Below are 16688 nucleotides of genomic sequence, written 5' to 3' on the forward strand. Positions count from 1 at the left end.
AGGCTTAGCTTCTCCTTTGCAGAAATAAGTTTCATAAGAGCAAACCCCAAGATAGAGGGCCTGTGCCATCAAATTGGCAATCCCCAATACTTGTGAGAATACCAGGTCAGAAAAGGGAAATTGTAAGTGACTCAGATGTAAACTTGAGGTTTAGAAAATTCATTTTAAATAGCTACTGACCTAATCTGCCTAATTCTAAGGTTATTTTGATTATTGTAGCAGACTTTATTCACTGTCTTCCCATAAAAAAAACTAAATTAACCATTTATTTATGCTACAGCTTGTTTCAAAATAGATTTGGTGCTACTCGCAAAATTGTGATGCTAGTTAATTAAGTGACTTTGAAATATGTAAGGGAAATGAGGAGAATGAAGATAGAAACCAGAGGAGTCTGGAGTGAAGTGGTGCATTTAGTGTTCTCACACATACTGCACCAACCCATATGCTTGCTATCACACGTTCAACTCAGTGCATCAATAAAAGCAGTGAAGACGCATCATCCATATGATTTAGAATTAGTAATACAATTTACATGGGCAGGTACCGGGAATCGAACCCAGGTCCTCTGGCATGGCAGGTGAGCATTCTTGCCTGCTGAGCCACCGTAGCCCACCCATTAGTAATACAATTTAAAAAGCAGTTGCTTGAGATATGCAAAAGAATATTCTTGGTACTAAAATTACAGAGACATTTTCTGTAAATTGTCCTAGAGATAATACTGGGAAATAAAGTATGGAATAGCGCTTTTGCTTCTGGCTGCTAGTGTTTCCCACAGAGCTGTTAGGACAGGCTGAGTGTCCCATCATCGAAGTGTGTGGGGGTGAAACCCAGACTCCAGACAAACATACAGCACCCATTTCAAAACATAGGGAGTATAATTTTGGATTTTATTTCAAAAATGAAAAATACACACAATGAAAAATATATTCCACGTATCAGTGTAACCAAAAAGGCTACTTTATTATAGCATCTTAGCAGGGAAATTATGCAAGAATATTTATCCTTCTATTTCTTATTAACAGCTTTCCCTTTAAAAGTAATTATCAAGAATTGGAAAGAAAAAAATTAACTGTTACTCATCTGAGAATTCCAAGTTAGCTTAAGTATACTTTATTAATTTAAAAGTATCTGTGGACCAGCAGTACCAGAAGGAAAACATTGTGAGTATGAAATGGAGTAGTTAGGTATTAAAAATCAAAATTATGGTTTAAGATTTCTTTTTTTATTTATTAAAAAAATTAACTAACACAACATTTAGAAATCATTCCATTCTACATATGCAATCAGTGATTCTTAATATCATCACATAGATGTATGATCATCATTTCTTAGTACATTTTCATCAATTTAGAAAAAGAAATAGCAAGACAACAGAAAAAGAAATAAAATGATAATTAGAGAAAAAATAAAAATACAAAATACAAAAAGTATATAAAAAACAAAAAAGAACTATAACTCAGATGCAGCTTCATTCGGTGTTTTAACATAATTACATTACCATTAGGTAGTATTGTGCTGTCCATTTTTGAGTTTTTGTATCCAGTTATGGTTTAAGATTTTTAAGCCTTACTTTTAAAAAGTAATTTTACGTTTATCATTATTGTTTATATTTTATATAACAATGCAAACCCCTTTGAATAAAAATAACATAACTTCATATTTCAGTTGCTAAATAAATGATCATATGGTGATTCTGATATTTCAGTGACAAAGAAAATAAAGTAAGAAATGTCAGTTGGCAATTTTCTTCTCATGCTCTCAATTTCTGTATACTTTCAGATGTCAGAAACAGGTTACATTTCACTGTGAAGCACTTTTCTTTTTGTTTTAGAATTATTCACTTAGTTGCTAATGGAGGCACACTAAAATCATTCTTACTTATTTCTCACTTATTTTAGCAAATGTACAAGATTCTTAGCCTGGTCCTGGACAGATGTTTAATTACAGCTGATGCAGCTACATTGGCTGACTGGCTATTTGATGTGTTCATGCAATTGTTTCTTTTTCTGTTCGTTTACTTTTTATTTTTTAGTTGAGATCATAGGTACTGTGGCTATGTATTTATACTTCTTTATCTTTTGTAAATAATGTTGAAATATTTACAGATAAAATGATACAATGTCAGGGATATGTTTCCAAATAACAAAGGAGGGGAAAGTGGATGAGATCCAGCTAAAACAGAATTAATTGCCCACGAGTTATAAATGTTGATGCTGAATATTGGTACCTGGGAGTTAATTTTCTCTACTGCTGTACTTATTTGAAATGCTCCCTAATCAATAGTTGAGTTGAAGAAGCAGCAGTAGCAGCAGCTGTGGAATTTCCCATAGCATTTTCAGGACCCCTTTAGAAGAAACCCCACAGAATCGTGGAGGCCTGGCTCCCTTCTAGTCTAACACCTGTCCGTTTACCAATGAGGAAGTCAAAGGGAAGACAGACTGTTGTGCCTTATCCGAAGCATCTGTTTTACGATCACACCGTTCCTGTTTTGCTCTTGCTCTCAGCACATTCCCAGCGGTTATGCATCCTGATTCTAGGTTCAGCACCTCCGTTTACTGACCTGAATCCCATTTACCATGCCTCGGGCGTTTGGTCCAGCTCACCAAGCCAGAATGGGCCACCCAGGAAAACCCCGCTCTCTCCCAGCCTCTGCTCCTCATGTGTGAAATGAGGTGATTGGAGTTCACTGTAGGAATTTTATATTGTTTTTGCACCTGCCCTGTACATTTGAAATTATTTCAAAATAAAAGTTAAAATAAAAACGAGTTGGAAACCAGGACCTCTGACCCAAGCCACATTGCCTCGTCTGTGCAGCGGAGTTGGAGACACCTGCCTGGCAGGAGGAGGGGCCCAGGGTGCAGCTGGCCCAGCGTTTGATCCCTAGTGACCAGAGCCTTGGGTTTTGCCATCACTCCATCTGGGGGCTCTCCTGCAGATGGCTTGGCTCTTGTCCCCTCCACTGACGCCTGGCTGCACACAGTGACGCTCCTTGGGTCCACACACTTACACGCTGGCCTGCGAGTCTCGTGGTGAACACTGATGCATCCTTCTAATCCCCTTGGCCTTGGCCCAGAGCCACTGCAGACAGATGGAGCCGTGCGGGCTTGCAGGGTTTGCCTTTTCCCTCCCACCCTGTCAGGGCCCTTCTGGATTCTTGGAAGCCAGACGAGGGAGTTCTGCAGATTGGGGGGTTTTCTCACTGACCTGTGTGGTGGACTGAGCAGTGCGCTCCAGTTTGCGCGTAGTTTTGGTTGACATCCTGGTCGAGGGTGGACCCACTGCAAACCAAGGATGTCTTAAGATACTGCTTCAGTTTAGATGGGGCCCAGCGAATCAGGTTGGGCTTTAATCTGGATCACTGGGGTCCTTTATAAGCAGAGGGAAAGTCAGGCGGAGAAAGGAAGCCACGGGCTGAAATCAGAAGCCAACTGGACAGCAGGAGGAGGGCAATGGCATTGCCATATGCATGACTGGAAAGCCAAGGACCAGGGATCACCAGCAGCCAGCCCCAGAGCCCTCAGTCTTCAGGGAGAAAGCTTTACCTCGAAGCATTACTTTCATCTCAACTTTTACTTCTCCCAGCCTCCAAACCTGAGCCAATTACATTCCCATTGGTTAAGCCCACCCTCTGTATGGTTCTTGTTTTAGCAGCTGGGAAACTAGACTCCTTGTTTAGAATGGTCACACCCATCTTGGTCCTTTTGTAAAACTGTCATGTAGAAACATAGTGGATAATTCTAATGTGAACTCTTATAAAATGCAGTGTCCTTAGTTCCTGTATTCAAGTAAATCCAGCAAATGTGTTCTTACAGGTAATGATCTATCGTGTGGAAGGAAACGCATGCAGGATTCTCACCACAACCCAACAGCCATCTTCTCTCTCCCAAGATCATAATGACATAACAGGGGGTTTCTGTTTGATGGGTGTGTGGGTGTGTGTGTATCTTCATGTGACTCTTAGAAAAAAATACTTATTAAAGAAGCCCGTAACTTCTTTAGTAGGAGAGCAGCAGTGGGAGAGTCCAGAAGGAAACATAAACGATGTAGATATATGCCGTAGCTTTAAAGATTGGTCTTGATATATGCAGTCAGAATTGGATTTTTCTGAGAAGCTAATAAAGCATAAAGCTCAGAGACCCTCGCTTCTACTCACCTGTGAGACCCAGTACCTAACTTTGTACTCATAACTTTTTTCAAAGAGGACAACTCCCAAATTTTATAAACATCAGCCCCCAAATTCATGGATCCAGCCTTGTGTGGAATTGTGACTCTCTAAGAAAAAGTACCAACCTTTGTTTTCTTCCCACAAAGAATCTATGGTGAGTCCAAGGAATTCTGGTAGTGATAATGCATTTGAAGGCAACCATTGCTCATTAACTGTGTAGCCTCAGCATCCTCACATGCAAATCACACATGGAGATGTGCTTCCTAGGGTTGCTTGAGGGAAAAACAACTGATTTTGAAAGGAGCGTAAATATTCTAACAATGTATCATGTGAACATTTACGGGTCTTTTATATTTAGCAGCTCATTTCTAATTATTGGTTTCCATGAACATTTATGTAACTTCTCTTATGTTCAGCAACTAGCCTATAGTGATGTGCTTCCAAGGCACAGCTATTTGGTACTTTTGAACGTATGAATCCATAAATCTACCTTTCACTTGGAGATAATGAAATTTCTTATTTCTGAGGATATCACTTGCCACAGTGAGTGAAAATGAGGCTCAAGATTGGCTTAAGCCAACAATCACAATTCACACTTAGCAGAGTTTTTTTAAATGCCAAAAATAATAAATTGTCACCCTTATCCTAAAAAAGTGCAGTTCTTCCTAATGCTTCTAGACCTCATTTATTGTATTTTCTCAGCCGTGTCTATTCATAATCGTGACTCATGTAGGAACTTTAAAGGACAGAACTTTCCATCCTAATATGCACGTTGTTTTATTGCTGAGATGGCAGTTCAACTAGTGAAGTTACTGAATACTAAGAGTTTTTAAATTTTTAATTGTATTCATACTTCATGAATGTCGATACCTTTTGGCTTAAAAATTTTCATCTTTGCTGACTTTCTAGAGTGATTTAAAAAAAAGTTCTCTAACTTGATTTCAGTGATGCTAACAAAGATGCACGGTTTTCACCAGACTGAGCCTAAGACCTGTGCATTTTACTGAGTGCACAGCATACCTCTACAAAGGGGAAAAGTTGTTAGTCCCTGTATATTGTTTTTGCAGATTCTTTTTACTTTAACTTTATGCAAGATTATAACCCATTTATCTTATTTGCAACTTTTTCCCATTTTAGGAGTTCTTTGACCACGTGAAGAAGCTTTGGGATGACGAAGGTGTGAAAGCCTGCTTTGAAAGATCGAACGAGTACCAGCTGATTGACTGCGCACAATAGTAAGTGTGTCTCCTCCAGGTTAGCGGTCTCTTTGGGGGACACGGTCACGTCACAGTGAGGCGACCCTCCCATCACCCTCAAGCTTCTTGAGTGCAAGGAACAAATGATTCACATTTCACTACAGAACTCAACTTCACGGGTGTCACGATTGTAGCTGGGAAATTGAAAGTGTTTCGGGGAAGAACCAGGAGCCATTTCATTCATTTTGTCCTAGTTATAGTTTTCAGTTCTGTTCGGCTTTTTTTTTTTGGCTTTTTCTAGAGTCGTAGACATATTTCTAGGATATAGTATGTTTAAATATTCATGATTATATCTTAGTTTGGAAACAGGGATCCCCAGATTAAAAGTTAAAGTAATACTGACATTTTCAAGCCGGCCTATGCTCAGAAGAGGTAGATTCGAGCCCTGAAAAGAGAAAATAATAAGTAAACATTGATGAAAAAAGGTAACGAAGAGCAAGAAGACTCTGATGCCTTAGCTGGTTCATTGTCTTTCCCTGAAATGCCTATTTTCCTATCTTCCCTTGCTATTTTAGATACATTCTGTTACCATTAGAAAATAGTGGTCCCCAGAAAAATGTTAAGTAATCAAGATATCTTGGTATGTATTTGCTATTTTGCTAGCAAAAACTGTGTTTATAATTAGTTACTTTACATAACTCTTTGGACAGCTAAAAATGAACAGTTTTACATTCTAAGTTTGAAAACTCTAAGAATTCGTGCTTAGGGAAGAGATTTCGTCTGCGTCAAATCTGGGAGGTCACAATGTCCAGACCTAGAAAATGGGGCTTCTTGTGAACATGACTTTGAGGGGAGAGTAGAAGTCGGGTCGCCCCAGCCCCTTCCTCACACCAGGATCCCTGCAGGAACCCCGGGAGCAGCCTGCGGGCATCAAGTGGAGGCCTGCAGGGTCGGGAGGAGAAGGGATTGGGAACTGGCCCGGACCAGGGCCTGGCTGAAGCCCTTCTCCAATGGAGGGGTAAAGAGAAGATGGCCAGAAAGAAGCCCAGGGGTGGGGGGAGCCCCTCCAGAATGCTGAAGGCCATGCTGAGGAACTGGGACCGTATTCCAGATGCTATGAGCAACTGAAACCAATGCCAGTGAGATACCAGGGAGGTAGTCCAAGGTGGTGGCTCTGGAGATGAGCCCTGGGTGCTGGGAGGCTCTGTAGAGCTGGGCTGTGGGGGTTCGGGGAGGAGAGCTGTCTGGGTGGTGATGCTTTGTTATCGAGATGGTGCCTGGGAGACAGCAGGCTTGTGGAGAACAGGGAAAGATCACGGTCTGATCTGGAAAAGTTTGCCAAAGGGCTGGCCACGTGGAGATGGCAGGTGGGCATGTGGCTGTAGGCCTGGAGCTTAGAAGCGAGTCCGGTGATACAGGCTGGAGATGGTTACGAAGCCTTGCAAATATTATGAGCACAGTTGGAAGTGAACATGGGACCTGGTAGAGTTCCGGCTCCAGAAGTTGGTTTCAGGAATGTATTTAGAGAACAGGATTCAGCATTATGGGGTGTATTTAAAAAAAATAGAACAACTTTCTTAGCATAGACCTCCTTCAGACACCCTAAGATGGCCACAGGAACTTTTAACAATCCTCCACGAAGAGTGACTAGGAAACATTGCTAATTCACTAGGAAAATATTTTAAATTTTCTGATTTCCTGCCCTGCTTTAGAGTTCCTTCAAGACTTGCCTCAAATCAACATGCCCATTTTAAATTGCCCATGCCTTTTAGTCCACGTCTCTGAGCTACGTTTTTGTGGTTATTCGTACGTCATTTAAATTGTTCTCATTCCACAACTGGATTCTTAACTCCTCAAGTGCGAGCCTTACTTATTTAGACTCGGATGTGGGAAGTGCAGAGAAGGTCCTTGGCGGAACCTAGAATGTAGCCCGAGAACCGCGTGGGGCTTACCACCTGCCGAGAAGCCTTTTATTTTTTTCCACTTATTCTCACCCACTCTTTCTCTCAACATGTCATCTCACAGTCATTTAAAAATCATGACAAAATTATGTTTTAAATCACCATGTTTTAGAGCTGGGAAGGATATACCAGGAAAATGCTAGCAACTGGAATTTCTAGCACAGCCTGTGATAGTATTGACATTCGTATACATTTGCATTTGAAATTGTGGAATATGTGCTTTATAATCCTTTCCAGTGTTTCTTTTTTTTTAATAGTATATTTTATTTAGCCCAGTATATCCAAAATAATATCATTTCAGCATGTAACCCATAGAAAATTATTAGTGAGATATTATGCTTTTTTTTTTTTGTCATCAGTGTTCTAGTTTGCTAGCTGCCAGAATGCAATATACCAGAAACAGAACAGCTTTTAAAAAGGGGAGTTTAATAAGTTGCAAGTTAACAGTTTTTAGACCATGGAAATGTCCCAATTAAAGCAAATCTATAGAAGTGTCCAATCTAAGGCATCCAGGGAAAGATACCTTCATTCAAGAAGGCCGATGAAGTTCAGGGTTTCTCTCTCATCTGGAAAGGCATGAGGCGAACATGACATCATCTGCTAGCTTTCTCTCCTGGCTTCCTTTCATGAAGCTCCCCGGGAGGCGTTTCCCTTCTTTGTCTTCAAAGGTCGCTGCTGGTGGTCTCTGCTTCATGTAGCTATGTCATTCTGCTCTTTCAGAATCACTTGCATTCTCCAAAATATTTCTTCTTTTATAGGATTCCAGTAAACTAATCAAGACCCACCTGAATGGGTGGAGACACGCCTCCAGCTAATCCAGTTTAACAACCACTCTTGATTAAATCATATCTCCGGGGAGATGATCTGATTAGTTTCAAACATTTCAATACTGAATAGAGATTAGAAGAAACAGCTGCCTTTACAAAATGGGATTAGGATTAAAACACGACTTTTCTAGGACACATACATCCTTTCAGACCAGCACACTCAGGTTTTGAAGTCAGTGTGTCTTTTGCACTGATGGCACATCTCAGGTGTGGACTAAGCCACATTCCATGTGATGACTTGGCCACATGTGACTGGTGGCCACCATACTAGACCACGTGGTTCTAGAGAGTGTACCTGAAGCCTCTTTCTTTTTTCTAATATATTCCACATGCTAATGTTTCTTCATCATGTAATTGTGTATTCATCACCATGATCATTTTTAGAACATTCACATCACTCCAGAAAAAAAAAAGAAATGAAGAAAAAACGCATATATGCCTTACCCCTCCCTCTCATTGACCTCTAGTATTTCAGTCTGCCCAATTTTTTAACCCTTAAACCCCTATTATTTATTTATTTTGTCCTTATTTTTTCTACTCATCTGTCCATACCCTGAATAAAAGGAGCATCAGACACAAGGTTTTCACAGTCACACTGTCACTTTGTAAAAGCTATATAGTTATGCTTAAGAATGACCTCATGGTAACCTCTCCATTCTGTTTGAAATCTCTTAACCACTGAAATAAATTTTAGTGTCTCATTTCTTTCTCTCCCCTTTTGGTCAAGAAGACTTTCTCAGTCCCATGACGCCAGGGCCAGGCTCATCCCAGGAGTCCTGACGCACGTTGCCAGGGAGATATACACCCCTGGGAGTCATGTACCAGGTGGGGGTGAGGGGACAGTGACTTTACCTCCCAAGTTGGCTTAGAGAGAGAGGCCATGTCTGAGCAACAAAAGAGGTTCTCTGGGGGTGACTCTTAGGCATGATTATAAGTAGGCTTAGTCTGTCCTTTGCAGGAATAAGCTTCTTAGGGCCGAGCCCATGACCAAGGTCTCAGCGTATTGATTTGGTTTTCCCCACTGCTTGTGAGGATATGAGAAATTCTCCAGATGGGGAAGTTGAATATCTCCTCCTTTCTCCCCAAGGGAACTTTGCAAAGACATTTTTATTCCCTACCCAAATTACTCTAGGATGTATCAGGGCATCACATTAACCTGAGCAAACCAACAAGATCTCACTCCCTATTCAGGATGCCATGCAATTATGATGTTAAAATACAGTGACCATACAAGTTAAATTAGATAATCAGATACCCAAAATATAAATTTTTCACCAAATAAACATCTCTTCCTTTGGGCTTACACAGAACTTGAAGTTTTAAAATATGGATCGTATCCTCCTTTACCCTGATTTCTAATTTACCTTAATCCTGTCAAGATCAGCTTCATTCATATCTCTAGTCGAAGGATGATCACTTTTTCAACTTTTTAAATAGTTGCTGTGTGGGGTAATACTGACTTTCATAGCTTCAGAGCTCTAACTCTAAGTATCGGCTGTCACATAAATGCCCAACGTTTCGGGGAACTACCAGTTTGTACACAAATAGTTCATCATCTCAGAATTTAGAAATAACAGTTACAGCTGCAGAATAGATGTGCATGCTATGAGAGCTTACAATCTAAGACCCTCTGCAAAAGGCTCCATCCTGATAACTCATGCCCTCGGCTTTAGTTCGAGTTTGTGTATTATAGTTAGTCCATAGGAGTATGGCATGATATTTGTCTTTTTCTTTCAGACTTTTCATTCACCTAGTTGCATGCCTCACCGTTTCATTCCTGCTTGCAGCTGCCCAGTAGTCTGTTGTACCTGTAGGCCATCTCCATCCATTGTGAATCCTGAACATTGCTGCCATTAATACCAGGACGCAAATGTCCTTTCTTGTCCCCACTCTCAGTTCCTCCAGGTATATACCTAGCAACAGGGTTGCAGGATCATATGGCAACTGCACCCCTAGCCTCCTGTGGAACCACCACCCTGCCCTCCAAGGGGCTGCACCTCTCATTTCCCTACCAACAGTGAACAGGTACATCTCTTTTCCACATTTTCTCCAGCATTTGTTTCTCTCTGCTCATTTTCAAACAGTTTAATTCGCACATCATGCAATCCAACCTAGGTAAAAAAAAAAAAAAAACAGTGGTTCCTGGTAGAATCACATAGTCATGCCTTCACCAGCACAATCCATATGAAGACATTTCCTTTTCTTCTGCAAAGAATACCAAAAGCCCGCTCCCACATATCCCCCACTTGTTGACATTTAGTTTTGGCATAATGCTTTTGAAATAATCAGTCGTCCCCAGTGTTTCTTGAGCTCTGGCCTGAGGATACCCCCATGCTGCTCAACGCTACATTAAGAATTTCTCATTCTTAACTTATTCTCTCATCACCATAGTAATAAAATCAAAGATTTCATTAAAAATAGAAACATGCAAGCGTAAACTTGAAAAAAGAGAACCAAGTTGCACAAGCTTTGATAGCAGTCAAATCTAGGCCCAGATGCTTAGCTCTGCCCCCGACCCCCGTGCGAGGACTTTGGACAAGTTACTTTTTTTTTTTTTTTTTTTTTTTTTACCTGGAGTTTTTTAATTTTTTATTTGAGGTAAAATTTGTAGACAACATAATGCACAAGTCTTAAATGTACCATTCAGTGAATTCCAATACTGCAATCCAAACCCATATCAAGATACAAAATATTAAACACTCCATGTTCCTTCCTGGTAAATCCCTGTACCTACCCCCTCCAGAAGCAACCACTGCTCTAAAGATTTTTACCACTTGGGATTACTTATGGACAAGTTACTTTAATGGGAAAAATACTGAAATCTCTTCTCATTCAGTTGCTGAAGGATTGAATAAATAGATACCCACAGCCCTTGGACAAGGCCTGGCACCAGATTAAGTGTTGGCTACTGTTATTTCACAGGATGGACATTGAGGCCCAGAGGGACAAGCCCAGGTGCCTGCAGTGACACAGCTTCCCATTTACAGCCAGGACTAGTTTTTTCGGTTACGTCCTTTGCATTTACAGAGAGCCACTGATTTTAAAAACCTGCCTCGTGCCCCATGAGGCTCTGGGGCATGATCAAGACTCCCCGACCAGGCTTGGCAGGACTAAAGAACCAAAATCTCAATCCGGCTTTCCTAGCCCTGAGCCTGACGGAGTCACCAAAGCCATTTCAGCCCCATGACCTCACTGCTCTGGGCCCATCACCATGTGTCCAGCTGGGCCTATTTAGTCCACTTTCATACACGAACCTCAGATCAGATCAGTAATTTCGTCTCTCCATGGTTCTCGTGTACCTTGTGTTTCCATTACCCTCGGATTCTTGAATTTGGGAGTTTTCAGAAACAAGCAACATTTCAGTAAAGTTTGCTAGACCAACAGATGGTTGCCAGTTTTTGTTAATTGCCAGATAAGAACGCTCTTAAAATAGTTGATTCCGTCTCTCACCATCATCACTTCATGGGAGAAAGGTCACGTCAGCATCAAGGAGGGGAGGACAGAACTACAGCCTGGTGGTCAGGCCACTGTGTCCCCTGCTGCCATGGCCTCGGAGCCAGGGGGTGAGTCTCGTTGGGCCTCGCCTGCCCAGCTCCCGGGCTGGTGCTCTTGTGTTAAAGTAGGTGCTGAGTGGGTGTCATTGGACACCAACAAATGGATCAGACTCGAGCCCCATATTCAGTCTGGCCGGAGAAGAGTGGCTGGCCCTGGTCTGCTTTTTAAATATACACACACAAGGGGATGCAGGACAGTTCAGGGGTAGAACTCTCACCTGCCATGTGGGAGACCCGGGTTCGAGTCCTGGTCCATGCACTTCCCAAAAAGACAAACAAACCAAACCAACCAAATGAACAAAAATCCAGCAAATGGTGTAATAACAGGACATATGGAAAAATAATGAACTGTGACCCTACAATACAGCATACAAAAAAAAAGTATGCACACACACCCTGAGTCGCTCAGATGCTATGGCACGTCTCTTTCCCCTTGCAGTGCCGCCTGTTCCTCTTACCAGAATTGCTCTGAGAAAAGGATCTGATTTATATCTTGGTGTGAGTCTAAGTCTCTGTGTCACCCAGCGCAGCAGAACTGCACGTTGGGCCTTCAGGCATATTGTCAAGGCAGTAATCTCAGCCCTGTTAGGCAGTGCTTCCCTGGTGGAAACCACGGGGACAGGTTGAGGAAGAGGAGCTTTCTCAGTGGAGCTGGAAGGCACAAGGACCTCAGGAGGCAGGGCTACCTTGTTGAGAATCTGAGGACAGTTCCTCAAAAAGCTAACCCTGGAATTACTGATTATATATGTAGAATGGAATGGTCAGAAGTTACAAATGTTTGTGTTTGGTGTTTTTTGGTATTTAAAAAAAATTTTTTTAATAAAAAAAAAACGGGGGAGTTTAGGTTATATATATGTTGCTAGAATAAAATTTTTTAAAAAAGCAAACCATAGGACTGTACAACACAAACAGTGAGCCCTAATGTAAACTATGGATTATAGTTAATAGTACAATTATAATATTCCTTCATCAATTGTAACGAACGTATCACACTAATGCAAGGTGTTAATAATGGGGGGAGGGGTATATGGAATAGTATTTTATACTTTCTGCATGATTTTTCTGTATATCGACTTCTCTAATAATATATATAAATTAAAATAAAAATATATATTTAAAAAAGAAAAAGAAAAAAAAGCTAAACCTAGAGTGACCATATGACCCAGCAGTTCCACTCCTAAGAGTGTTGAAAACAAATTCACACAAAAACTTACAAATGACCGTAGTAGCATTATAAGCCAGAGGGTGGGAATGATAAACAAAATATGGTGTGTATATACCCTGCAGTATCATTCAGCCATAAAAAGGGATGAAGTTCTGATATACGCGACAGCGTGGGTGAACCTTGACGATATTAAGCTAAATGGAAGAAGCCAGCCACAAAAGGTGCCATGCTGTGTGATTCCCTTTAGATGAAATGTCCAGAACAGGCACATCTATAGAGACAGAAAATGCAGTAGTGGCTGCCGGGGGCTGGGGTAGGGGAGCGTTGAAAATGAGCTGCTCCCTGGGTTGGCAGTTCCTCTTTGAGATGGTGAAGATGATCTGGGATTAGAGAGCTAGGATGGCCAGACAACCTTGTGAATGTACTGAAAACCACTGAATTGAATACTTTCAGGGTGGTGAATTTTATGTTATGTGAAAGTATATTTTATGAGACTCATATTTCAATTAAAAAAAAAAAGATCATGGCAGGAGGGGGATGGGGGGAGGGCGACCCAGAGCTGGAAAAATAGTGGAAGTGACTCTTCAGCTTGAGCACGCAGGGGAGCCTAGGAGAGGGCGTGGGAAGACACAGCCCTGCCCCCGGATGCCGCATCTGACAGCAGAGCGGGTCGAAGTGTGCGTCTCCGTGCCAGCCAGCCTGACTGCGCAGCTCTGCCCGGCACTGCCCAGCCTGCACGCGTGTGTTTTCCGGGGGCGGCGGGGGCAGGAGTATCCTCGACCTCATAAAGCACAGAGGGCTCCAAAATTTTAAAAGGCACGACTAAGGTCTGGGTTCAGCTCCTTGGTTTGCAAGGACTGGGGAGCTGCTAAGGCTTCTCCAAGGAAAGGGCGTGGGGGATTGTTCTGAGGATACCTGGAAGCCATTCGCCCTCCAGGGTCAGCCAGGCCCTCCTGCAGTCTCCTCTGTTACTTCTCTTTAACCTTCCCTTGTCAGCTCCACCCTTCCCTGGGTGCCCACTGGAAAGCCAAGCTGGAAGGATTGGTTTTGTGAACTGCCAGGCCACCTTCCATCTCGCCCTCCCACCCCCCACGCTGCCCCCACCCCCACCTGGCCTGGGGTCCCGCCTGCATCCCCGAGCGGGGGCTGTGAATGAAGAAGGGCAGCTGACATGCAGGACCTGACAGCAAGACTGACGTGCTGAAAGGAGTGTAGGGATGATAATTATATCTGAGCTTTAAATAACACACTTTGGGTGAAACCAGTGGCTTTGTAGCATCAGGCAAGCTCTGTGGATTACCAGAGATATTTTATGCAGAACTGCCCAGTCCCCACTGTGATGATTAAATAAGAATTTCGACTGCATTATCCTCCAAAATACATTTCCTGTAGTCTTAATAAGAAGTGATTATGTAGCCATGGAAACAGCTATTTTGGGAGAGAGAAAATTGGATCTTTAGAACAGCTTTATAAAATCCGACTTCTTGTATTGTAACTTTGAACTCTGCTGCTCAGAGAGGCTAGGAAAGAGTCTCACGTTCCTACTGATAAATGTTTAGTAGCGCATCGTTTGAATGATTGGTTTTAGGTTTTCTTTCTTTAAAGAAAGAATATCCCAGAAAAAAAGAAAAGAGCAGTGAGAAAGGTAACACGGTTTTGTAGACAGCCCCATGTCTGCCTTTTGTCAGTGTCGTGGAATTTTTGTGCCATGTTCAGCCTCTTTAGCCATGATTTGCAATTACAGTAGTCAAGTCCTTGAATGCTAGGCTGTCAGAACAATCTGGAAATTATTAGCAAAAATGAGATTTCAACTTCAAAGTTGAAATGTTGAAGGTTATTTTTAAATAAAATAAGCTGTAATTTGAATTATGCATATTGCTGTATACTCATTCAGTAACCATGTAATCCCTTAAATATACAATCAGCCACCCTGATACACGTACATGTTCTTAACTCTCATTTTGACCTTTATTTCTAGCCAAATTTATTTTCAGATGTATTGTCTAGATCTGCAAAATTGGAGGTGATCCTGTTTATAGTCAATGCAATATGTATCTTGGGCATGAAGAATGCATCTAGTGACGGGGACGAAGTAGGGGAAGCACATATCTCAGCACATTTTCCGCTTTACTACCCCCATTTGAAAACCCTTGCTCGGAGGTGTCTGGAAGAAATTTTTGAGGGCTTAAATTTTTGAGGGCTTAACACAGATGTTTCTGTGGGAAAAGTTTTGAAAAATCTCCCAGGAAACTACTGCCTTAAGTGGAGAACATTATACTTCCCCGAATTCCAGTGGATTCCTCTTGTGATCCAACTTAATCCTCAGTCTCACGAGGGAAGAGGGGCTTCGCTGCCAGCCACCTCCAGCCCCTCGCCCTAGAGCCTGCCGAGGTCCCTGTTCACTGTGCGTTGTCAGGTTAGTTCTGGAGGGTGCGAAGAGTGGGCCTTTTGGTCTCTGTACAGTTAGAACACACACACAGGGGGTTGCAAGGGTAGTTCAGCGGTAGAATTCTCGCCCGCTCATGCGGGAGACCGGGGTTCGATTCCCAGTCCGTGCACTTCCCCCCACAGGCAAAAAAAAAAAAGATTCAGCAAATGGTGCAGCAGTAACAGGAGAGTCACATGGAAAAAGAATGCAGTTTGTCCTTCACCATGCAACATACAAAAGAACATGCACACACGTTTTTGGTGCCTTAGAACTGTGCTGATTATTTCTTAGAGATGGCTCCCATTTCAACCAGAATTCTGCGGTCAGCACCACTCCCTGGGGAGCTGGCGGGGAGGCCTGGAGCTGAGGGGCCTAAATGCCAACCATCATCTCTCCTGGGCCCCTCAGATACCCTCAGATCCCAGTTTAAAAACTGGGACCAACTTTCAGAGCTGATAGCAGCAGAATCACTTATCCAGATGAAATCTACAGAACTACCAAAGTGGTATTTTTTTTTAGAATGAAACGTCTTTTTGATGTCCACATTTACATTTACTTATATAAGTCAAACCACAGAATTTCTCTGGTCACTGTGATAAAAAACGAAACTGAAATTCATATTGCATGATCTCATTTTGCGAAATACCTAGAAGAAGCAGATTTCCTAGACAGATAGCAGATAACAGGTTACCAGACCAGGGCGGGTGGGGGAGTTATTGCTTAATGGGTACAGAGTTTCTCTGTGAGATGAGGGAAAAGGTGGGGTAATGGATATTGATTCAGGTAGCCCGGTATTGTGCATACAATTAATGTCACTGGATTGTCCACTTGAAAATGGTCAAAATGGGAAATCTGAATTGGATATATGTTACAACCAAAAAAAAGTTAAGAAGAAAACTGAAATTCAGTGGTTGAAGGGACAGTTGCCTTCAGCTCAGTTTCTAGTTTACTTCTGCTTGGGGGACGGGTTGCATGGAAATAGTCTGGGTTTTGTAGATGAATAGTTGCAAACGGTAGCAGTTTTTTTTTTTTCTAAGTCTGCTTTGTAATCGCAAGATGCATTTCAATTTTATGCAGAAACTTGAAAAAAGAAGAATTGTAAAAAATTCTCTCCAATGTTGAATTCTTAATCTCCAGCAGTTCTTCACATTCCTTAAACATGACTGTAAAGTGTGATAAATACAAACTGTTCATAATACCCTGCCACAGAGCATAGCGGGGACACAGTGCTCCTGTGCTGACCGGGCAGGTGTGCTCAGAGGAGACCAGCACACCTGGCGGTTAGGATGCAGGACAGCCCTGCCCCTGTGTCCCCCAGGGCACTTCCTTCTATGGACAGGTACCCCATTATCTACCAAAAATGGCCAGTACTGCCCCCTTCCTTCCTTCCAA

At 42.1% G+C, this 16688-nt stretch overlaps 1 protein-coding gene across 2 annotated transcripts in view; it reads left to right on the forward strand.

Moving 5' to 3' along the window:
• The window catches only part of GNAL (G protein subunit alpha L), a 190360-nt gene that overhangs the window by 138498 nt on the left and 35174 nt on the right, over positions 1-16688 (forward strand). For both annotated transcript variants that reach the window (XM_077136007.1, XM_077136008.1), the window contains exon 5: positions 5303-5400. In XM_077136007.1, coding sequence (XP_076992122.1) covers positions 5303-5400 — 98 coding nt within the window. The remainder of the gene's footprint in view (positions 1-5302; positions 5401-16688) is intronic.

Source organism: Tamandua tetradactyla, chromosome 18 (assembly GCF_023851605.1).
Source record: "Tamandua tetradactyla isolate mTamTet1 chromosome 18, mTamTet1.pri, whole genome shotgun sequence".
Lineage (NCBI taxonomy): Eukaryota > Metazoa > Chordata > Mammalia > Pilosa > Myrmecophagidae > Tamandua > Tamandua tetradactyla.